This window comes from Dunckerocampus dactyliophorus, chromosome 5 (assembly GCF_027744805.1).
Source record: "Dunckerocampus dactyliophorus isolate RoL2022-P2 chromosome 5, RoL_Ddac_1.1, whole genome shotgun sequence".
Taxonomy (NCBI): domain Eukaryota; kingdom Metazoa; phylum Chordata; class Actinopteri; order Syngnathiformes; family Syngnathidae; genus Dunckerocampus; species Dunckerocampus dactyliophorus.
In genome coordinates, this window is record NC_072823.1 from 19,940,336 (window position 1) to 19,964,185 (window position 23,850).

The 23,850-nt window shown below is 41.4% G+C and overlaps 1 protein-coding gene across 3 annotated transcripts in view; it reads left to right on the top strand.

The window, feature by feature from the left end:
- The window catches only part of LOC129181008 (CUGBP Elav-like family member 2), a 38,829-nt gene that overhangs the window by 13,231 nt on the left and 1,748 nt on the right, over nt 1-23,850 (top strand). For 2 of the 3 annotated variants that reach the window (XM_054775584.1, XM_054775586.1), the window contains exons 2-12: nt 3,481-3,671; nt 9,436-9,518; nt 11,644-11,692; nt 12,103-12,237; nt 13,114-13,193; nt 14,184-14,345; nt 17,266-17,329; nt 19,194-19,328; nt 19,583-19,711; nt 19,792-19,968; nt 20,063-20,209. In XM_054775584.1, coding sequence (XP_054631559.1) covers nt 3,481-3,671; nt 9,436-9,518; nt 11,644-11,692; nt 12,103-12,237; nt 13,114-13,193; nt 14,184-14,345; nt 17,266-17,329; nt 19,194-19,328; nt 19,583-19,711; nt 19,792-19,968; nt 20,063-20,209 — 1,352 coding nt within the window. The remainder of the gene's footprint in view (nt 1-3,480; nt 3,672-9,435; nt 9,519-11,643; nt 11,693-12,102; nt 12,238-13,113; nt 13,194-14,183; nt 14,346-17,265; nt 17,330-19,193; nt 19,329-19,582; nt 19,712-19,791; nt 19,969-20,062; nt 20,210-23,850) is intronic. The other variant, XM_054775585.1, reaches the window with a different exon arrangement.

Sequence of the window (23,850 nt, forward strand, 5' to 3'; positions counted from 1 at the left end):
AACAGACGTAGCCTGCCATGTATTCCGCGGCGGCCCCCTCAGTTGGCCCATTGTGTTTGTAGCAGAGTGGTGAATAGTGTTCGACGAAATGGGGAACAATATGCGATTGTTCCCCCGCTGTGCAGAAGAAGCTGTAGGTTACTCCCTGTACCATCGCCTCAGCGCCCTGAGGAAAGGAAATGCGGAGCAAAAGTCTCATGAACCAGCGATTCGTAGAGCTTTTAAAGCTTTGCAGTGCCTGCTTAGTGGCTTGGGGAGGGAGTGAGGGGGCCCAACTGTTCCTAAGTCATTCGGCTATGTTGACAGTGCAGTGGGAATAAAAGCTTTCATAGCCAAGCGTGGAGTTGGATTTCAGGGAGGCGAATGAGCGGAAGCGTTATTTGTTAGAATGTCATTTAAATCCCTCAAGGAGTTTGGTGTTTCTGCAGAACGTCTGGGCTCCATTTGTAAGAGATGGATGGCTCGCGTCCAAAGGTCTGTGTGCAAAATAGATATTTTATATGGATCCTCAACTTGTTCTCACTTTGATTGTTTTGACAATCAGACGAATATCTGTGGCAGGGCTATTCATTTGTTCTGGGGTGCATATTATTCACTTCTTCTCTCTTCACTGTTATTATTACGTATATAATGTCAATGCAGAACTCTGCCATATCTTACCCATTATATGACAGGAGTGTACTGCTGTTTTCATAAGAACCTACGGCAAAGATGGTAGTCAAAGATTCCAAGAGTGCTGTGCTGTTTTTCAGGACCTACTACAAAAATGTTAGTTGCGCCCAGGTTTTAACTGAACTTGTGAGCCAGTCTAAAGTAATTCATGGGGTGAATTATGCCCGCGGGCTGCCAGTTGTGTGCCACTGATCTATGGGATAATTTTTTTGTGTTGTACTTGGTGCTACTTAATCCTCATTGTGTTTTGGTGCAAAACGCCAAACACCGTTTTTCACTGTCAAGTGGATAGATTTAGTTCGGCCTCTTTCTCTGTGACCAGCACTATTGAGAAGGCTGTGTTTTATTTTCATCGTGAGAGATGTGGTAGTTTGGATTCTCTGTCACAAAGGCTTTCCCCTGAAGGAAAATGGCACAATTTACCATTTTAGTCACTTCCATCACTGTTCTTCTACTCTCAAATCACAGACAGCATCATCACTGCATAGAGAACCCTGGTTATGGAGTAGCAACATGGATGACTGATCAAATGGGAAAAGCCACCATGGCTAATATTCCATACTGATCATTTTTCCTCCAACAGAAGCATTACAAAATACTTAAGAACACCTGGTACTGACATGTCAGTCTTGAGGTCGCTATCCATTTAAAATGCTAATGTCATGCAATATTAGGGCTGCAGCTATCGAATATTTTAGTAATCGAGTATTCTAGTAAAAAATGTTTTAGATTTAATTGAGTATTTGGGCAAAACATTTTTGGTTGGTTAAAGAGAAATTATAAATACACGAGAAAATAAAACATTTCACTAAATAGTGAAGGACCAATTGGTAAAATCTTTTAGATAATCACAGTGTTTTATTTCTTCAATTCATATTGTGCATAGGAACAAACTGTATTTTCTTGGGTCTTGGGTGGAATACATGATGGTGCTTTTGTAGATGAATGTATCCATCCCAGACTATTTACTGGAAAAGGAGAGAAATAATAATTACTTTACTAGGACATTACTAAGACTAATAATGTAAGATTACATATAAAATTATGTTGATGGCTGCGCATTTCTAAAGCATAAACTTAGACAGGCTGACTAGTATAAGACAAATACTTTTTTTAAATAAATTTTAGAGTTTGTGCAGTTTTTTATATTGTGTGTGTGTGTGTGTGTGTGTGTGTGTGTGTGTGTATGAGATTTTTTTTAATTATACATATATTTATGTATTTTGTTGAAATGCTTTTAAAGTAAATTATAAAGTGATAGATATTTAAAGCTTTGTCTTTAAATACAAAGCTTTGTGTTACTGGTTGTTGGCGTCAACATTTCAGCTTTTTCTCCTTGTGCCTTTTTCTCCATTTTTATAATGTTTGCTGTTTTTAAAGTTTATTTTGTTTCTGCAGTGATGCCCCTGCAGATGGCCCCAGGGCTGCACTTTGCCCCCCCCCCCCCCCCCAGTTTTTGTGGATCTTCGTCAGGGTCGGGCTAGTGGCGTAGGTTCTATGGGCGAACTACAAGTCTTTTTGACTTGTTGGCGTAAGCGAGCGATGGTGGTTGAGCTGCATTACAACAGTCAGTCTCAACGAGCAATGTTTTTTGGAGGTGCACATCGATGGAGTTATATTTGTGCCTTAATTTTGAAGTAGCAAAGGCAGATTTTGAGCCACATTAACTGAGCAGGCACATCGCTGTGCTCTGCCACTCTCTCCCTGTTGCTGAAATAAACCCTGTATGAAGTCACATTACCATCATAATAAACTGCCACACATTCGACAGTAGTCGTAATTAAGACAGAGCTAGCCCTCCACACGGCTAACGTTATGTTAGATAGGTACATTAACCTTAATGTCACTGGTTTGCGCTATGTTAATGTTACCTTGTCTCAGATCTTCCGCTCCTTTCAGGAGGAGATGATGCAACATGTAAGATGTGCTATTGTGGTATGTAAGTGCCACATTACAACGGATACAAGTCTAGTTTAACCACATTTTCTGTCTGTTTTTTACATTTTGTTGCCTTGTCACATTCTCCCGCGCCTTCAAACCTCTGCTTCCTTCTTCGTCCTCTGTGTTGGTGACGTAAACGATTCCTCGAGGCAGAAAAAAACCACTAGATTATTTTTTGTAATCAAGGTACTCAAATTATTTGAGGAATCGTTGCACCCCTATGCCCTATTATGGAAAATCTTTTTTAATGACGCATTCAATTAAATGTGCAGTAACACATTTTTCTTTTATTCATTTATTCATGTCACTATGCAAATACCTGTGAGAACATAACATGATGTACCCAAGCAATGCTTTATTAATGAAATGAAAGATTAGTGTTGAGCTAAAACGTGGCCTTTCCGTTGTTTTCAACAGTTTTTCCAACAATGGTGTGATACGTCACATCTAATCAAATTCAGTGTGCCTTTCTCATATTCATGGAAGACTTGAGCTTGATGTCAAGGTCTTGAGTCATCCTGTAATTTTTTGCATTATTGATGTTTCCAGTGCTTTCTTGGTAAACATAAGAGCAGAAGGGCTATAGTCTGATGATAGCTATTTTAAAGGGTGCTGAAAATCACCTGGCTTTGCATCTCACCTCCTTTTTTCGAAAGTGCTTCAGAAAAGTAGACTTCTTTCCACCCACTGATGCTTTTGAGGACTGGATAGTGAATATAATCATTTAGCAGAAACTAGGAAGGGATTATAATGGATTTGAAATTGTCCACTAAAATACTCATATGACAGTTTAGTGCTGCAGTCCTAAGGAATGATTTTAATGCCAGCATTCACAAACACAATTTCCCCACCCTATTCTTTTTCCAGCAACGGCAGCAAGATGAATGGGTCGTTGGAACACTTGGATCAGCCAGACCCAGACTCCATCAAGATGTTTGTGGGACAGATCCCTCGCTCCTGGTCAGAGACAGAACTCAAAGAGCTTTTTGAACCTTTTGGAGCTGTGCACCAGATCAACATTCTCCGCGATCGCACCCAGAACCCCCCTCAGAGCAAAGGTAGGATTCCCGCAGTCATATTTTTCCCCAAACACGGCTAGAAAACGTCCAGGAGAGCACGTACATGGTAGAAAAACCAGTGGTGTCTTGAATGTGTCTTTTGTGTCTCACTGAAACGCAGCGTGAACCCGCTCGTTGCCATCTATCACCCTCAGTCACATTTCTGCACAATCCCCCTCGGGCAATGAACAACATTGCTTGTCTGCTCTTGCAGCACAGCCATGTTTGTGCTTTCAGATGACAGCATTCAGCAAGTCTTAAAAACCCATTTCCATAAGCCGCATTAGAGAAAGATTTCCTTTCTACTTTTACTTGACTGTGCTGGGCTTTAAGAGCAGCGTTGACTAAAAAGCAAGGTTACTCATTGCATCTATGGACACTTCCTCTGCATGTATGTTTGAGTTCAGGTTGCAATAAAGCACCAAAGTACAGTTTTCATTGCAAGTGGTACGTTCCAGATCAGAAATCCAGGCTAGTGTTTCCATTGTGGAATGTGTAGGCAGGATGACAATAACTAACAATAAATAATGTGTCATACACACCAGCGAGATGGCTTATATTTCACAAGTTAGCTTCATCCTATCTGTACTGCATGTGTAATCAACTAAATTGTCTGGGGGGCAGGCATATTTTTGGACAACTAACTGAAGCTTCTCCCTTCACGACTCTAATTTTGAATGTAATGTCAATGCAACACTCTGCCATGCCTTCACATTGTTGCCTCACTGACTGGCTAATGTAGTCATTAATTAAAACACAAGCAATATGTTTATACTAGTCATAAAGATCCTCTATAAAACAGGTGTGCTCTGGTATTTCTGTTTTTAAGGACTTACTTCAAAAATGCTAGTCAAAGATCCTCTGTATGACAGGAGTGCTGTGCTGTTTTTGGTCATGGCGTAGTTTATTTCAAACATGCAAAACAATTTACATGGTACATAGTACGTCAACTTGCACAATTCAACATTTCTAAAAAGAAGTGGGATAAGCAGAGCTAATTTGATTCTATCCCTTTTCTGTTTGTCAGTTATTCCTGCTAGTTGTTCACGTCCTGTGTTTTATATGGTTGCGCCCAAGTTTTGAACTGAATTTGTGATAACCTTGTTACAACATGCTGTATGACCCTTGTTGCCACCATAGCGGGAGGGTGCCAAAAAGTTGTACATTCAGGGCAAGTTATTTTGGGTACACCACTCACCTTTTGACAATGTAAACAAATGCAACCACAACTCCCCTGCATGGAAGAAATGAGACTTTGGAGACAGTGAAGTGGAAGCCTGCTGTCTGCCAGGCTGCAAAGTGCCACTGGAAGCATTCTGTCTCCTTTAACTAGCTGCAGGTGGACAAACTCCAACAACTATGTCGGCTGTTTCGACATCGCCTAGGTTTAAATTTGCCGGATGCTTGAGTGGCTCTGTCAGGTCGAAGGCAATTATTCACCCTTGAGTTGTTCATGTGGTGGTGTTGGTGGTGGTGGTGGTGGTCAGACCAGGTTAGTTCTGGACTCAATGTCTAAATTGTGAGCAGTGACTTTACAGTCTCTGGCTCACTGTTGTAGACTTGTTGTGGCATGCCCTGAATTGCTGGCACGGTTCAGCCGATGCTTGGAAAGAAGGCCGAGGTCCACAGACAGGGCTCGTTTTAGATAAGAACAAGCTAGTAAATATGTGAGTTGACGTTTTTGGTTTTTTTGGAGACAACATTGTCAGAACTGTCAGTGTTATTTGCATGCCATGTGACAAAAATGAAAACCTCCCAGCCTTCAACAAAAAGCCTATTTTTACTGTTCTATATGGTCTATATTAGGGTTGAGACGATTCAGTCCTGGCAGGAATTTGTCTCCACTGGTCAAAGTTAATGTACACTTTACTTGAGAAGCCTTATCAAGTGATTATCTTGAGCGGCAGACACTCAAAAAGGCCCGATGTTCCACCATTGTTAATGTGTGGTGTAGTCAAGCATATGAACATCCCCTGTTTTTGTAGGTTTGCAGCATTTAGACAGAAACCATAACTGTAATAAATGTTTTATTATGTAAACAAACCAAATTGGCAATTGAGAATGATTGTGTGTAAGGAGCCCCTCAATATTAACATGTACCATATTGACTAGGGATGATCCGATCAGGATGTATTTCAAAGATCTGATATCGGCTTCCGCCACAAGATCGGGCCGATCCGGTTGCCGTATAACGTTAGTAACTCTGGGCCACACTCCCAACAAGGTAGGTGCGGTAATGCGCCTCAAAGTTGGTTGCCACTAAACTCCCGCCACCCAGAAGAAAAAGAAAACGCAACACCACCATGCAGACATGTCCGCGGTGTACCGTGGTGAAGTTAGCTTCACATTGGAAGTTGGATCGGCTCTGTCGCTACAGCAGTAGTTCCATCTCACTGTGTCATTGTGCAGGGAGCTCGCACGGGTAGTGCTACTCTATCCGCTGGTTGTTTTATACTAGGTACCGTCAATAAATTAACTATTGCGTTGAAGAGTTTGTGTAAAAAATGTAATATTCTAAATCACACCACAAATTGATCGATAGCCATGTCAAATGATTATTCGCACCCTAAAAATATTTTACACACCCATTTTTTCCAATTTTATCTTTAATTGGATTGAATTTTTATTGGATTAGGAACCTGACTCACAGAGGTTTGTTACAAAAGCCAAACAATATTGTTAGTCATGCTGTGTAATAAAAAAAAGTAAATTCAGCAATACTTTCTTTGTATTATTTTTAATGCTTTAAAGAGCTATTTTCGGGACAGCCCGAGTATTGACCCAAATACACAAGTGTTTTTGTTCCCCTAGTAAATATTTGAAAAAGACTGTCGTCTTCCATGCAGGTTCTAGAGGTTTTTGCTAGCAAACCAAAAGGCTGTTGTACACACAGCGATTTTTAAAAAGTACTCTTGATGTTTGACATTCCAGGTAAGGAGACTTTGGGTATTGGACCGTTATTGTGACTCAGTCTGTCCAGACTGCTTAGAAACCTTGTAAATGCCAATAAAAGCAATTGTGCAGTATAATCTATGTGTGTACAGGACAGCGCTGTACTAGATCTTGGCCGTCCTTCCTCCTTGTGTTCACTGAGTGGGAGTTCAAAGGCCCCTTATTTTCAGCCTCCACCCCCTCCCCTACACTTCCACCACCCTCTTCTTCCTCCTGGTTCTATGTGGAGTTTCAGCTGTGATGGCCTATTGACATGTTAATGTATTCTAATAGCTAATCTGGCCCAATCACAGCTGTCTGTGTGAGGTGAATATCCTGTCATCTCTGCATGCCCAACAACCCCCACCCCACCACCACCACCCACCCCAAAACCTGTCCCTAACTCATCCATCTCACTGCCATCTCTCCCCGGTGTGAGAAGTGGGGGGCCCACATGATGCTATCAGGCTTATGTTTATTTGCAAAGCAGATAATACAGCCATCTCTCTTAGGTGATCAGTTTGTGCGATTATTTGGTTAAACTGAGTCTGTTTTCAGTCTGTGTCAAACGCGGGTCATAAAAAAATCATCACAACGCTCCGTAAGCGGCGTCAAAGACATAGCCGGCTTGTGGGCGGGGAGGAGAGAAAGCGTCTTGTTGAGTATTCGGGTTCGGCAGCCCTCCTCCCCGCGGCATGGGGAGCTCCAGTAACGGCATAATACACACTATGTAGGTCAGAGACGCTGCAGTGCTCCACTTCCACATGCTAGTGAAACTGACAGGCTGGAACGCCACCGGCGGTCTGCTGGGATGGAAGGATGATAGGCTTTTTTCCCATCCCAACCCCCCCTTGCTCTTTTCTTCCGCCCCCTTCCCCCACCACCTCTTTCTTCCTCCCACCCGAGCTCTCCTGCTTTTTTCATGCAATTTGAGGCGCTTGCTTGTATGTTAGAGTTTGAATCGACAGTACCGACAGTCTTGACACGTGGGCCTCTTCTGACAGCCATGCAACCCCCCATGGTTATTAACTATGGGCAGGGTGATGATTTTCAAAAAGTGTGGCGTTAGTGATTGTGTATGTATGGGAAAACAACAGCAAAAAAAACAACAAAACACAACCTTCACCCTTGTACTAGCAAATCCCCCTCAAAAATTCAGTCCATAACATGACAGCATTTTTGACAGCTTCACAAAATTGTAATGAGCAACACGCGACCCCTTTGTCAAAAAGAGCCAGGTATGTTTAATGAATGTATTTACATGTCTGGGCTTATATTTAACTCTTTACTGTATTTTTATTTTTTCCTGATTTTGACTATTCTTGTTGTGTTTTGCTAACTGTCGCCCAGTGGTTGGTTATTTATCTATCTATCTATCTATCTATCTATCTATCTATCTATCTATCCATCTATCCATCTATCCATCTATCCATCTATCCATCTATCCATCTATCCATCCATCCATCCATCCATCCATCCATCCATCCATCCATCCATCCATCCATCCATCCATCCATCCATCCATCCATCCATCCATCCATCCATCCATCCATCCATCCATCCAGTGTTTTGGTGCGGTGAACTTTCACTCTGCCTCACCCAGCACTAGAGGTCACTTGTAAACGGACCAAAATTGATGTGTGTAGTCAGGGTGTCATGAGAGCTCTTAAAATATAGATATTTCATGTTAAGAGAAAAGTAATCTCGTGGGTAGAAGGCCACCAGAAGTCTTTCAGACTGTTTGCTATGGCATCGCTACCGTGAATGATAAAACACGTAATATAAAAGTGGTGGTGTGCCAGGCAGTAATGGAAGCGCACATTAAGCGACAATTCTTGCAATCGTACCTGCACCAGCACCCTCGCTCGCAACGTGTCACTGTTTTTTTCATTGGAATTCAACAGCTGCGTTAAATGTCCAACCAGAAGCTCTCGTAATTGTACATTTCATAAAAGTTACTTAAGATTTGTCAAATCAAAACATGATCGCTGCATATGACTTTTGTCAAAACATGTGATAGTAGAGTCTAATTTGAATGTGCTCTTGCACTCTTAGTATCACGTGAACTGTCATTCTTTAAAGCTATCTGCAATCTAATTTTACGTGTCTTTACATAACTACACATCAACATAAACGATTAGTAGTAGCAGCTATAACGGCATAATTTTAACTAATCATTTTTAGTTTTTGTTTCAATTTGTGGTGATAAAACAAATGTATAAATATGCATACCTGTATCATGACACCCCTAAAATATGTATAATTATTATGACATATTATTATAACATTACTGCTTAATTAATGTTGACAATAATATCGTTTATATCATAATTTTGTCAATCAAATTGTGAAAAGAATGAATAAATATTGTGTGAGCCACATTCCCAGCTGCCTCTGTATGTCTCCTTCATGTGCACAACGCCGCTAGCTAGCATACCGCATCAGTTGCTAGCTAGCTCGGCAGTCGGCACTATCAGCAGGTGTGCCAGCGTCAGGCTGAACAAATTATAGGAATGCATTGGATTGCAAACACCAAATGTTGGCAGCTCGGCATGAGGACGAGTGCATAGGTTTTTATGAGGACAGAGATTTCTTTTTTTTAATGCCACTGGTGCTGTTAGAGATTTTTTTTTCAACACCAGAGAGGAAAAAAGTTTGTGTTTTTGAAAATGTCCACGCTCACCCTAAGAATATTCTGTCACATGTTCTTAACCTGATATGAAAATGCTTTCGTCCCTTTTTTTTTTTTTTTTTTAGCTTTTTTTGTTGTGGGTTGCAGAGTGCTGCCTGTTCATTTCTCTTTTGTCCCCCTTTGTTCTTTCTCGGTCTGCAGGATGCTGTTTTGTAACTTTTTATACAAGAAAGGCTGCACTGGATGCCCAGAATGCCCTACACAACATAAAGACCTTAAGTGGGGTGAGTAAGCACACATGTGCACACACACACGCACACGATGTATTGCTTTTATATAGCCACGTCCATGTGTGCTGCTCTGAACTTCTCCAAAAGAGTGCCTGGCCTCACTAAAACTCTTAACCAAACAAAAACAAAAAAACTCAGCGGAACCCCAGCCTGCAAAATCGTGACGGGATCGGCTGAAATTGGCTTGACCAAAGAAGGTTTGTTTGTTCAGGCACAGTGAGCACCAGTTTACCTCCAAGTGAAACAAATTATTCATGCGTGTCCTCCTGAATCATTGATGCACATTTTTGATTTCCATTTTTTTTGTCTCTAACTGTAATGTCTGCTGTACCCAAAAGCTGATTCATGAAACCAGATTACAGCAGGTTTAAACACAACAAGTATCTCCTATTTTCCTTTCCAACGGACTACTCTGCCAGTAACTTAATCTATAGAAAACAACAGCTCTCGTCAATTCAATCAATACCTTAGTCTACTGGAAAAAGAGGTACTGCCATTGAGGCCTGCATGTAAATATTGAAGGTGGCTGATAAATGAGCTGCCTCTCCGCACTGGGAGAGCGTGATCAGTCAGGCAGACATTTCAAAAAAGTGTGGTGTAACAGCATCACTGGCACTGGTTGCAGGTGACTGAGTTTGGACGGCGTGACCGTATGGAGGAAAGGGAAAAAAAAATAGAAAAAAACTAGGCTTTGTAAGCCCGTTCCAGGTTTCTCTCCATCCTTGGTCAGTGATGCTAGCCAGTAGCCATACCGAGCGGGCCATCTGTCTGCTTCTCTTTAGCGCTTGTCAAAAACAAACCCACCATTTTTTCACAAGCAGTACAATCTGCTCGTGCCTCTCGTGGGTGTTATTTATTCTTGGGTGCCACATGGCAGGTAAAAATTGGCTCAAAGAATATTGACGGGGATGAAGTTGTGCGAGGTCAGACATAAAAAAAAAAAAACATTTAAGTAGCGGCGAAGAAATGGCAGCTCCTTGAGTGGTCATACTGCAGCGAACTCGCCCACTTACTTTTATGAACAGTGCAATGTTCAGAGACTATAGATGTTATTGTACAGCTCAGACTCGGAACAGTGGGCCTTTTTTAATGCGCAGTGATTGCACACCAATTAGTTGTATCATAATGGCGCTATTTCTTTTTAATACTGCAGTAAAAGTGGGAAAACAACACAGGATTGTCTTTGTGGATTTAGATCTTGGAAGATGATCTTTCACACGAGCATCTGTAGTGCAGGGTACAACAATTTTGACACAAAGTCATGACTAATTAATGTCCCAGATAGGGGTGTCACAGTATGACACAATGACGGCTTGGTACGTACTTCGTTTTTTAAGGTCACAGTTCAGTTAATTTTTGAAATTTCTTTTTATTTCACTTTTAGTAAATAAAAAGTTTCTTACTGGCTAAAGTGCAGTGAATAGTTCCAGCACATTGCTTTCGTCTTATCCACTTGTCTTTGTCTGTTTATGTATTTCACCAGGAAGGCCAAGTGTTCCCAAACAGGAGACTTAACAAAGGAACAGGGTTTTCAAGCTCTGGCCTCTCCTTGGCACTATTGCAAGACAAAGGCTGGGCTGCACTGCAATTTGATTACGGAGTAGATGCGTCACTATATCGTGATTATGCTTCCTGTCCCTGTGGGAACTCTGCACTCCTCTGTACTGTGCTGAAAAATCTGTTTATTCCATGTATCGTTACGTCCCTGCTTGTGGTCTATCACTAACGGTTATGCTTATATAGTTTTCTAAGTCAGAGAATAATAGAATTTCCATTAAATGCTTTACGCCTTTAAATCTTAATGTACGTCTTCAGCCATATGGAATGGAAATATTGCTGAAGACGAACAGCGAAGAATCGATAACCGTGCCACAGAGAAGTGAAATTTAGATAGCAGAGAACTTGATCCTTTGCTCTTAACCGAATCACTCCCAAATGTGGCGGTAGGGAAAGGGAGGGTGTCGGCACAGCGCGGGAGGCAGTAAGAGGCACAGAGAGACGCTGGAAGGAGTGTAAAGAGAGAGATGCGAGATAACGAGCCCGAGCGCCTACATGGTTCACTGTGACTGCTTTCACTCGGACCAATTAAATAAAATTCCCCCCCTTTTTTCTTCCACAGATGCATCATCCTATCCAGATGAAACCCGCTGACAGTGAGAAAACGAGTGGTAAGTGGGTTTTTGGGTTGCAGCTTTTAAAAAATGGCAGAGGTTTCCAGTTCAGGTAATGGCAGTGCTAGATAATTTCCATACACAATCGAGGGTTAGGAGGATTAAAGGCTTTAAAAGGGCACCGAGGGAGAATGAAGCACAGGTATGGGACCTGGGAAGGGGGGTGGAGGCAGGCACAAAAATGGATGATACAACATCATGCTCAGCCTGGAGAACCAGACACAGAGGAACAAAGCTGCAAGTTGTACAGATTTGTTCTGGCGCTGAGTAGTTGGAGGCAGAGAATGTGGCAGCGTGACAAGGCGGCGGCGGTGTGAACAAGAGAAGAGGGAGGGAAAAAAAAAAAGAAGAGGTGTTAGATTTTTTTTTTTTATCGCACCATAATATTTTTTTCCCTTTCTCCGCAGCGGTAGAAGACAGAAAACTCTTCATCGGTATGGTTTCAAAGAAATACGGCGAGAACGAGGTCAGGATGATGTTCTCGTCTTTCGGGCAAATCGAAGAGTGCCGAATCCTGCGGGGACCGGACGGTCAGAGCAGAGGTAGGTGTCCTCTCCTCCGGCCTACCAGGTCACCACCCTCAACGAAGCCACGTCCCGTATTTACACAAGCCCCGCCTCTTTTTGTCATCATCTCAGACCTCCCTCCGCCCCCACCCGAATCAAGCGCTTTTCAACCCACTCGTAGCCTTGCCCTCGCATTACTGTGACACTCGGCCCCCACGCAACACTCTGAAGAGCGGCCGCTGCGCTGCTCGCTGCCCGGGACAATGGGCCCCCGTCGCCTTGGCAACTGCTGGCTGCCTGCGTTCGCGGGCTCAGCTGGCAGGCGCCTCGGCTCCTCTTGTACCGCCTCCATCGCACACTTAAAGGGTGGAATTAGGTGGAATCGTCGCGTCACGTAAAGGCTCTCTGACGCATAACATCTCGCCAGAGAGCCGAGGCTAGTGTGTTGATAAAGTTGAAAAATCTCATATTTTTTTATAAGCCATTAAACCGGACCCTGAAACCTTACCCCTCCCCCGTTTTTTTATTTTTATTTTTTTTAATGTTTGCAGCTCTTATGATAGTCATAAATGGGTGTGTATTTGTGTGCATTATATGTGTGTATATATATATAATCAGTGTTTTCACCATGACCACACAGTCCAGCCTCTCTGGGGTGGCAGTTTGAATCTGTCAAGTCACTGTGCTCATGTGACCCGTGTTACTGTTCTGTTGTCTTTCTTTCTCTATGTGCTAACCAGCCAGGGTGGTTTTGTGTGCATTCTTTGTTACTGTAATGTGTTTTATGGGGGGTTCATAACAAGTTGTCCAAACCTTTTTTTGTCTTGTTTTTGTTTTTTTCTTGTCCCTCCCCACCCCCCTCTTCCCCTATTGTTCCCCCCTCCCCCCCTCCTCCTCCTCCTCCTCCTACAGGCTGTGCGTTTGTCACATTTGCTACCAGGTCAATGGCACAGAATGCAATCAAAACCATGCATCACTCTCAGACTATGGAGGTACTGTATCCCTCAGCACCTATCTCTCCACCCTACCCTCCCACTCCCTCACATACTCTCTGCTGCGCCCATGTGTTGGAAAGATGAACAAGCCTAAGCAGGTGCATCCGTTCATCAGAGTGCAGACAGATCTAGAAAGCTTGTAGATTACAGTCAAAATACACAAAGTGGCCTTGCACATCAAAAGCTACACTGTGAGCCAGATGAGAAATTGTTTTGAGTTATGCTATTTATATCTGATATTATATCTCATTGCCTAGCTTTAGTCCATACCATTGCAAGTTTAAAGCGGCCTCCATTTCCTTGTCCTCGCATTGCCAAAAGTCTTGGAAGTGGAGCGGCAATAATTTGACAAGTAAATCGGGCGCTTCCCCAGTGAAGCAACAGAGCGAGTTCAATCATCGGCCACAGCAAACAGTCTCCTCCTACAACTTTAAAATTAGTCCCCCCTCAAAATCGCGGCCTCCTCTGCAGTAGCAGGAGGTGCAGCTGATGCAGAAGCCATTCTCCCTGTCCAGTGTGGTCCCTGTCTGGCTCTCTCGATTCTCAAAATACTTTGCACCGCATGCCGGTTGTCCTCATGCGTTTGTCCGAGCAGTATGTGCCTGTCTGTGAGACTGTGTATTGTAATGCACTCTTCATGTTGATGTCTGCTGACATATGCCTGTTTTTGTTTTTTGTAATTGCTGTCTTCCATTTGTCGTCTGTGGAGTCCATTCAGATCCTAAAAAGCTTCAGTGTCTGCAGCATCGTCCCGTGCCCTCTCTGGAATGTGGCCTGGCTGAGCTATGCATGGCACATGTCCTCTGTGTGTTAGCTTTCATACGAATGCAGCGGCCTTGAAAACAGCCTTGAGGCATAGATAATTACACCCCCTTGACCCCCCCCTTTTTAATTTATTTTATTTTTATTTATTTTTGCAAATTCCTCTCAATTGATTAGCCATGTTTGTTTGCTTCTGAACCACGTCAAATATTGTTGTTGCTGCAGGGCTGCTCCTCACCTCTGGTGGTGAAGTTTGCCGACACGCAGCGGGATAAGGAGCAACGGCGCCTGCAGCAGCAACTAGTGCAACAGATCCAACAGCTCAACAGTGCCTCCACCTGGGGGAACCTGGCCGGCTTGGGCACCCTCACACCTCAGTACCTGGCTGTAAGTGTCAATCGACATGCAAAACCCTTGTGTGGTCACAGGCAACAGTTCTAGTTTCTGCAGACTAGTTTTAACTTGAGGTGCACTAACACAGGGTAGCTAAGCTTGGGCACGATGCACACTAGTCCAGTCCCCCCCAGTTATTGGTTGCGTAATAAAAGTAACCAGAAAATAATAAATAATAACCTACAAAGTAAAGGGCCCATGACATCAAAACGCGTTAATCTTAGTTTTTGGAGATAAAAATAACATTGAAAGGCATATTTACTATGTTAGATGTGTGTTTGAATATTGAAATATTCACAATTTTTTATTGTTTTCGTCATTCCTTCTGGATACTGGAGGAGGAGCACCCAGTGACGTTTACACCAGAAGTTACTACCTGGGCCCGGTTGTTCAAAAGTCGGTTATTTTAACCACTGGTTCACCCCTAACCACCAGTTAAATTCTTAACCTGCTGTTATCTGACCGACCGTTAAATATGTGTTGTTCAAAGCATGGTTGGTCACGTCCTTAGTTAATGGCACCGTCAAAGTTTACTGTGTGGTTGACGTCACTGGTCAGTGCCAATATATCCCACAAATCTTCATTTTGTTGACTTCCGGCGAAACGATTTAACAAATTATAAAAGAAATGAAAAATATTTTTAGTTAAATATATTATTAATTAAAGTAAGCAATATTTAGCATACTTTCCAGCTTTATAGCAAAATGAACCTCAGGCCCTACGACGGATACCGCAACTACTTAACCAGCCTTCAAAGAGCTCAGATGTGCTTAACTTAAAAATGTTCAAACTGTATTGTGCAACAAATGAAGCTAAACATTTTATGAATTAAAACAGGGGAGCAATTTATGAACGACACAATTAAATAAAAATGTTTTCGGTAAAAAAATATTTTGGTCAGTGCAAGCTGTTGTAGTTTGGAGAAATACAGGAAGTTGGCTCGCCTCAAAGTAAGAGTCTTGGGGTTCAACCTAATATTTGTGCCAAGATGATAATACGTATAATAGCTATTCATGTATAAATGGCACATGAACAGTATTTCTCAAATGTATGTTTTATTTGTTTTTGTTACACAAGTGTACAGAACACTGCTTTAAATACATTGCAAAGGCAAGACGATGTACAACATCAGACACATAATTAAATATAATTCCTCTGGAAAGCTTAAAAAATAATGTAACTATTGCCTCAAATTGCAAGTTCATAAATATATCATCTTGTGATGCTGACAAAGCCGCAAATAGCTCTATGTACAATTATTCCATGAAAATAGGTGTTCTTAAACATGACTAAGATAGAATTTGCAAGCTTAACACGGTTCAATAAAAGTTTCCTTTTAAAATCTAGGCAGTTAAAAGCATGTTTTTCTGTCTTGCAAATACTGTATAAATTAGTCATGTGCTGAAAAGCTGCAATGTACAGTAAGGTGTCAAGTAATGCATAACAGACATCAGCAATGCACGTAAGGCGACATGCCAGTATGCATCATGAAGGCAGCGTTAGCCGCAAACTCGCATCTTGAGAGTTAACCACACTGTTAAAAATGTTAGCGGCAGTCCTTAGGTCTATTAACTTTAACGTAAAGTTAACAGCCTGGTTAAAGTTAACCGAGTTTTGGACAACAAGATAACGGTGGCGTTAAAGTTAACAGTCGATTAAGTCTAGTTAACTAGTGGTTTAAAAAAAAAAAAACGAATTTTGAATACCTGAGCCCTGGAAGTTATCCTTCACGCCAATGATTTCTCAGTTGTTGTGAAATTTTGTTGTTTGTTTTTATATACTGTATGTATATATATTTTTTTATATTATGCGCGCTCGTTGTGTTGAAGGCTTTTGCTGTAACACTCAAAGAATGAGTAAGGTTGTTTACATTTCCATATGATGCTATTCTCTGCATCAGATGCTTCGGCATTTCGGCAAACTTTTAGGGACCAATGTTTCAATACTACGCCGCAAATGGAAATAATAAACCCACATGACATTCGACCGTGGAAAAGCGCTAATTAAGTGTTGATGCTTAACTGGCTTAGTTATGACACGCTAGGCGGCTAATGTGCTATCTGTTGTAGCGTGTGGCAATAAATCCAAAGGGTCATCTCTGATGCCAGCATCACTACAAATCTTACAATAATAATATGGGTTTTCATGCCAAATTGCTAGCTCAACAACAATCGTCACTCATCTTGAGCTCTGTGCAGTGTGCATAGAGCTGCTATTCTACAAATCTTAAAATAATATTATGGGGTTTCATGCCAGGTCTAGATAATCGGCAATCGCTGCTCACTGGTCTTCTTGGGTCACTGGTCTGGTGTTGTATTTTACAGTGTGCATAGAGCTGTCAGTGGTGTCACTAACAGTCAAAAAAATCATCATGTCTCACAAGTCAATTCACTTAGATTGTCCAGGAAATAAAATGCTTTGACAAGATGTGATTTTGTTTAACAGCACAATTAGCCAGTACAATACAGTATTTTTATGCCTGTAATTGTTTAATGAAATAAAAATGTGTTTAATAACTGCCAAATGTCCACTGGACTTGTCGTTAATCATTGCGGTCAGTTATTATGGACAATCGCCACATTGGATGATAGGAATAAACATAATTTCTCAAACTACTCCACAAATGAAAACCCAACTTAGGCTTGCTCTCTCAACATGAGTACATCCATCTCATACTGTACAGTTAATGTTATCATTCTGCCGCCTTGCACAATAGAAATAAACGGAACCACTCAAAGTTGCACTAATGCAGTGTTGTATTATGACGTAATAGCAAACTTGTGTCCGACTGACTCGGTGTGAGTGCATCCTAAGTGAAATTGACAATGAACAGTCGAGCTATTTGTGTGCTACTTGTACCAAAGTTACCAAATGTAAAACTAACATTGTGGTTTTAATCATATACCCTCTGCAGCTGCTGCAGCAGGCTGCCTCAACAAGCAACCAGAGCAGTTTCAATAGTATGCAGAGGCTAGGAGGTGAGTTCACCCTCTTGTAGAGATGAGTTTCCATTGATACACATACAGAATTTCAGGAACCGGCCTTGTGATGCATTGTCCTATCTGCGCCCACGCGTTTTTTCTGCTGCTCATCACATGACATTCAGATAAGGGGTGGAAAGTGTTTTTCTGTGAAAGCTTGTTTTTAAATGCTGCAATTCACTGCAGGGAATTGCAATCATCTTTAATCTCCCTGCTTATTTTATTTTTTTTCTTCTTTTATTATTTCTTATTTAAATACATTTATTTGCATAACCATTTTTGATTTTTAACACCTTTAACTCTTTTCTTTCCTTCATCATTGCACAAGGTATACTGTCAGTTTTTTCTTCTCCAATTTGGTTTTCTATTTTGTTTCTTGTTTCCTTTTTCCCCTTTTATGTCCTTCACCACTGCAAAAGCTATCAATCTATTCCTAGACATTCTCTATTCTTTACTATCCCTTTGAGAAACTGATGACACTTATACAAAGGAAGGGAACACTTTAAATGACAAAATATAAAGACATTAATTATTGTCAACATGTTAAACTTGTATCTGAACAAATAGTCTTTCGCCACTTCACGTTTTGAATTTCACAGCTTAAAGATATTAAATCATGCTCTTTCTTGGTTGAATATGGCCTATTAGTCAAACCATACGCACATTGAAGCAAATGTTACATATTTTTGCCTAAATTAAGCATTAAATGAACTAAAATACAAATATAAGGCATTCAAAAGACATTTAAAGACATTGATGTAGTGTTCTACACTCGTCACTAGGTGTCAGTAATGTTACTGTCATGTTTGGGGAGACGCATAATCGCCAGACTTGTTTGCCGGAACAGCAGGTTTTTATTGCAGGTTTGAATTGTCTCACAACAGGCACAATAACCCCGAATAACAACACGGGTTACTGTTGCGGCCGTAAACCAAGGCAAGATGAAACTCTGAACCCCCTACGTCACTTCCTGTCTGCCACTCTGCTCCCCTAGGAAACACATCTTATTTATGTCTTAAATGACTTATTTGCTCTTATGTCTACTATATTGGGTAATATGAGTGTAAAGGTAAGTAAGAGGGTGATAGTTCATGTCTAGAATGGGCTCTAATAATGTTAAACGTATTTCGAAGGTTGTAAACAGGTTTTCTATGCTCTATGAAAATATTCCATTTATAAACTAGAAAAGCACTTGGAGAGCACAGACCCCCACCAAGCGCCATAGTTCCCTTCCATATTGTGATTTACGCCATAAATATTAGTCCTACATTTATTTTATCTCCATAGTTAGCCCTTGACCATGAAAACGTACCACAGGATTCATAATGATATTGTCTTCCTATGATGAAAAATACAAAGGTCCGCTTTTTTTTTTTATATATATATACAGTATTCATAGTATCCGGAATTATTCCATTATCTGGATCAGTCTTTGATATTTTGTAGAACCTGTTGGAAACTGTATTTTTTTCCTAGTGCTCTGACCATTTTTTGGAGTTATATGGACAAATGCCGAAAATGGTCTTATCTTGCAATGTTAAAGAATCCTTTAAAAAAATTGCTGGTTCCAGATGGTGGTCTGGGATCACCCCTAAAATTGAATCTGTTCTTCCATATCCCATTTCTGACAATTCCTGAAAATTTCATCCAAATCCATTCAGCATTTTTCAAGTTATTTTGAACACAAACAAACAGACAAACAGATAAATGCCGGCAAAAACATTACCTCCTTGTGGGAGGTAATAAGGAATCCTACTTTGAGTAAATTCATTCATCACAATCGAGTCTGGAACCATTTAACCTAAATAAAGGAGGTAAAACATTGTGTAGATTTCGCTCAAATGAGTTGTGTGTGTTCTAGGGGTGAATCCACTTCAGCTGCAGAACCTGGCCACATTGGCCGCTGCAGCTGCCGCAGCACAGAGTTCTGGCAGCCCGACCTCCACCAGCGGTCTGACAGCCAGCAGCAGCGCACTGGGAGCTTTGGCCGGTCCAGGTAAATTCTGATACAACAATTGTAAACATGTTCACGCTAAGCTTCTACTGCTGTTGTATATGCACTAAAAGTCACTCATCTGTAGAATCAGCCATCCAAATGAATTATCTGAGTACTAAAGCTCGATAAATATTCATGAATGTAGGGGGCTCTTGATGTTCTACATGTATAGTAACTGCCTACCTAGGTTTTGAGTGCTTTCAGAGGCAACACCCCCGCGCTCATTCCATATGTCCGGTTTTGTCCCTAACCAGCCGGTTCGACAGCAGGGTCCAGTGCTGGTGCCGCCATGAACACGTTGGCATCTCTGGGCACCCTGCAGGGTCTCACCGGGGCCTCTGTTGGCCTCAACAACCTTAATGCGCTCACCAGCAGCGTTGCTGGTAAGATATGTCCCTCATAGTATCGTCATTTTGTGCCTACAAGGGTCTGAAACTAAGACCTAAAGTGTTTGTCTGTGCAGGAATGGGGGCCATGAACGGAGGCCTGGGAGCCTCAATGGCTAACGGCTCAGCAGCCAGTTCCATGGATGCTCTGACCCAGGCCTACTCAGGGATGCAGCAGTACACAGCCTCGGCCCTGCCCTCCCTCTATGGCCAGTCTCTCCTGCAGCAGAGCATTGCTGGCAGCCAGAAGGAAGGTGAGCATACACACCCATCCTCCTTTTTTTTGACACACAACACCCTTTAAACATATCTAACTTGAGATTCTGGAATTTCTTTTACCAAATGGAGTAGGACCAGAGGGCGCCAACCTCTTCATCTACCACCTGCCGCAGGAGTTTGGGGACCAGGACCTTCTGCAGATGTTCATGCCCTTTGGGAACGTGGTGTCTGCCAAAGTGTTCATCGACAAACAGACCAATCTGAGCAAGTGCTTTGGTGAGCGTGTGTTTGTTTGTGTTTGTAGCAACACCGGTGATTGAGCGCCCCCTAGTGGTCACTGATTGGCTTTGACAGAAAAAGCTCTTCAAAGGCGACATAAAGCTATTATACTGGAGATCTCCGATCGATGGGAGGGGCGAATAGATTCCAGCATGTTTGATTACTCCCTTATTGCTGGTTGACTTTTCTTGCATTTTTGTTTACACGTATTGCCTGGCTGTACCTTACATTGGCACCAGCTAGCTAGCCGGCTAGCTAGCTAGCGTTATCAGCTTAGCTTCTGGTCTTGGGACTCCAAATGTGACTTTTTACGAAAGTGACATTTTGTTTTCAAACAAGCAATGCGGTTACAGGGTGGGCCAAAAGGAGTTACCCATCGCATATCTCTATCGTGTTCGCTTAGGTTTTGTCCTAGAAGCTTAAAATTTTGGATAGTTTCTCTCAAAAGGTATAGCTTTTGATGTACCAAAGTTCAGTTGTTTACTCCTAATGAGTGTCGAGTATGGCATCGAAGGGTAAACGTGACCAGATTGTGGCCTTGAAGGAGGCTGGACTGACAAAGGAAATCATGAAAAGGTGAATGTTTGTCGTAAGACTGTCTACAATGTCATGAAACGATACAAGGAGACTGGCGAGACCACCAGCAAGCCAATCCCTGGAAGAAAACGTTCAGTCCGAACCAAAAGGGTTGTTGAGATGGTGAGGAAGAGAGTCCAAAGGAATCCTCGCAGGAGCATGAGGGCAACAGCAAAGGAAGTGAACATCTCAAGAACTTCATTGAGAAGAATTGTCAAACAGGATCTTAGACTGAAAGCACTAAAAATGCAACACAGACAACTAATTTCAGCCGCTTCAAAGAAAAAACGGCTTCACAGGGGGAAAATGATGCTGCAGGAGATCCAGAGTGCCGCAAACAAAGTCCTGGTTTGGTCTGATGAGAAGATCTTCACCGTTCAGGCAGTGGTCAATTCCCAGAATGACAGGGTTTATGCACATAGTACACAGCACCTACCAGAAGGCTGCAGAACTCATTTCCGTCGTCAGAAGCCAGCTGGAGTCATGGTGTGGGCTGCTGTTGCATCTGATGGCTCAAAATCTCCTTTGGTCTTCATTCAGGAGGGTGTGAAAGTGAACAGCCAGGTCTACATTCAAATGCTTGAAGAAAACGTGTTGCCATGGTGTACCAATGCGTTTGGAAACCAGTATATTTTCACACAAGATGGTGCACCCGCTCACACATCCAATGTCACACAAACCTGGTGCAAGGAGCACTTTCCTGGCTTCTGGGACAAGAACATGTGGCCTCCATCAAGTCTGGACATCAACCCAATGGACTTTGCGATCTGGTCTATCCTGGAGAAGGAGGTCTCAAGAGTATATCACAGCAGTGTCACCGCTTTGAAGAAAGCTTTGATGACATCATGGTCAAAACTTGATGCAGAGATAGTGCGGTGCTCATGCCAGGCAGTGCCAGGTCGTCTCCAGGCTATGATAAAGGCAAAGGGTGGCCATATTGAGATGTAAATCTTTTTGGTGGTTGACAATAAAGTATGGAAACTGTGTTCAATGTGTGTCATGTTTGTCTGCAAGCATTTTTGAATAGTGCAGAAAAAACGATGGGTAACTCCTTTTGGCCCACCCTGTAGTTCGGAGTTCATTTTTGTATATTTTTATATTAAGTGTCACTGAACAATTTTGCTCTCTTGTTGTCATTATACTAATTGTCTTGTCCTGAAAACACTGCATGTGTGGTTGCTTAATGAACATCAACACATACTGTGTGCAACCTTATGATGGTGATGCTATCACAGGGGTCTTGCAACTGATTTTGAGTAGCAAAGCAAGTGACAAAGCATATTTGCTTCTACTCTTAGTAGTTTTTTTATCATAATTATTGAATTCAGACCATGCCTTTTTATATAATAACAAATGGCCACAAAATAATAAAAGGCAATGGTCACACTGTTTGAGTGGCGATATGCTTGGTAAATAAAGTAGTGAACAATGTAAATGTTGCCAGTCATAAATAAAACACGAATGTTTGACAGCTCTAATACTGAATTTATTATACTGTTTCAAGTTAAGCAGGACAGATCTCTATTTAATAAAGGTATTTATTTGTATTATTTTCTTCTGTTCTTTTGATCTTGAACCAAAAAAAATAAATGAGTGAATCGTTCATTTCCCATGTATTCAGGTTTGTGTCAAATAGTATTCACACAAATAAAACAACAAAAAAAACCAATCCGCTCAAAGGTTGTTTTTTTAAAAATAATTATCAATTTGCCAAGAGCCCTTGGAATTGTCTAACGGCAGCTCTGGCCAATAGCTCTTATCATAAATAAATTGAAAAATATACAGTTAATCCATGTGATCGGGATGATTGTATCGAAATCCTAAGCATAAAACCCTAATCAGAGCATCCCTGTACAGTGGTGCCTTGGTTAGCGTCATTAATCTCTTCAAGAAGGTCCGACTCAACCCAAAATGGACTCTAACCAAGGCAAGTTTATAGAAAATGTCAGTCAAATTAATCAGTTCCAGAAACCCAAAAATGTTAACACAAAACGCATGTTATAGACAATTAAATTAAAATCACTTGTACCTTGTTTTGCAAAGAGGGAGGGGGAAAGGAGGAGATTATGCTTGGAGGGCAATCTCCCTTTTTTATGTTACTACATTTATGTTGTGCAAAAAATATATGTTAAAGGCTTTTTAACTTTACATTTACATTAAAAAAAGAGTGCCACAAAAATGTAGTATAATTTTACCTGTAGTGGACGTCCTTCGCAAAGTTTAGAGGCACGTTCGTCTACGCTTGCAAATTTGCCATGCCTCTGTGACTCTGTGTATGCATATTCTTTTTTTTGTTTTTTTTTTTAATTTACATTTCAGAACCAGTCTCTGCTTGCTTTAAGTTTGTCAACAGACTCACTCCTTGCAGGCATTTTCCGTGTTAGATCCAGAAGCCTCGCCGCTGAAACAAGTTAGCTCGGCTATCTCCTGCAAGCTGATGATCCGCAACAGTTTCAGATCACCTTCCATGTTTTGTGGTCTCCGTTTCGTTTAACACTTACTTCTTTCGCAACGTTAGCTGACTTGATTGTGTTATTAGGGCTGTCAAATTATTTAAAATTGTAATCAAATTAACCAGATTTCAAATTAATCATGATGAATCACCGTTTGCATCTTTGTGTGAAATTAGCCCTTTTTACTGTATTTTATGAACAAAAAAATAATGACAGGACACAATTTTATATGTTTTTACGTATTAACAGCTTCAAATGAACTGAAAATGTAAATCAAGCTAAAAGATAGCACACGTCTGAACATCTATTTACATACAGTAACACTAGTCTCTCTAGTAGTAGAATAGTTCCCACTTTAACCATGTTATTAGCCTTGAGGGGTTTGCGTTCACAGACACTGTCATTTTTTTAAAGTTTGATTTCACTGTTTTGAGTGTAGATGTATATTCTGGGATTTCCGAGCATGATTAAATGCAGCAAATTGTACTTCCGCATAAAGAGTTAAGTTTGTTAGTGATAAGAATATCCAATTCACTGTTTTTCTTTCTCTTTGTTTATTTAGACTACACATACATGCATAATAAAGACGACGTCCGTGAATGCATCTCG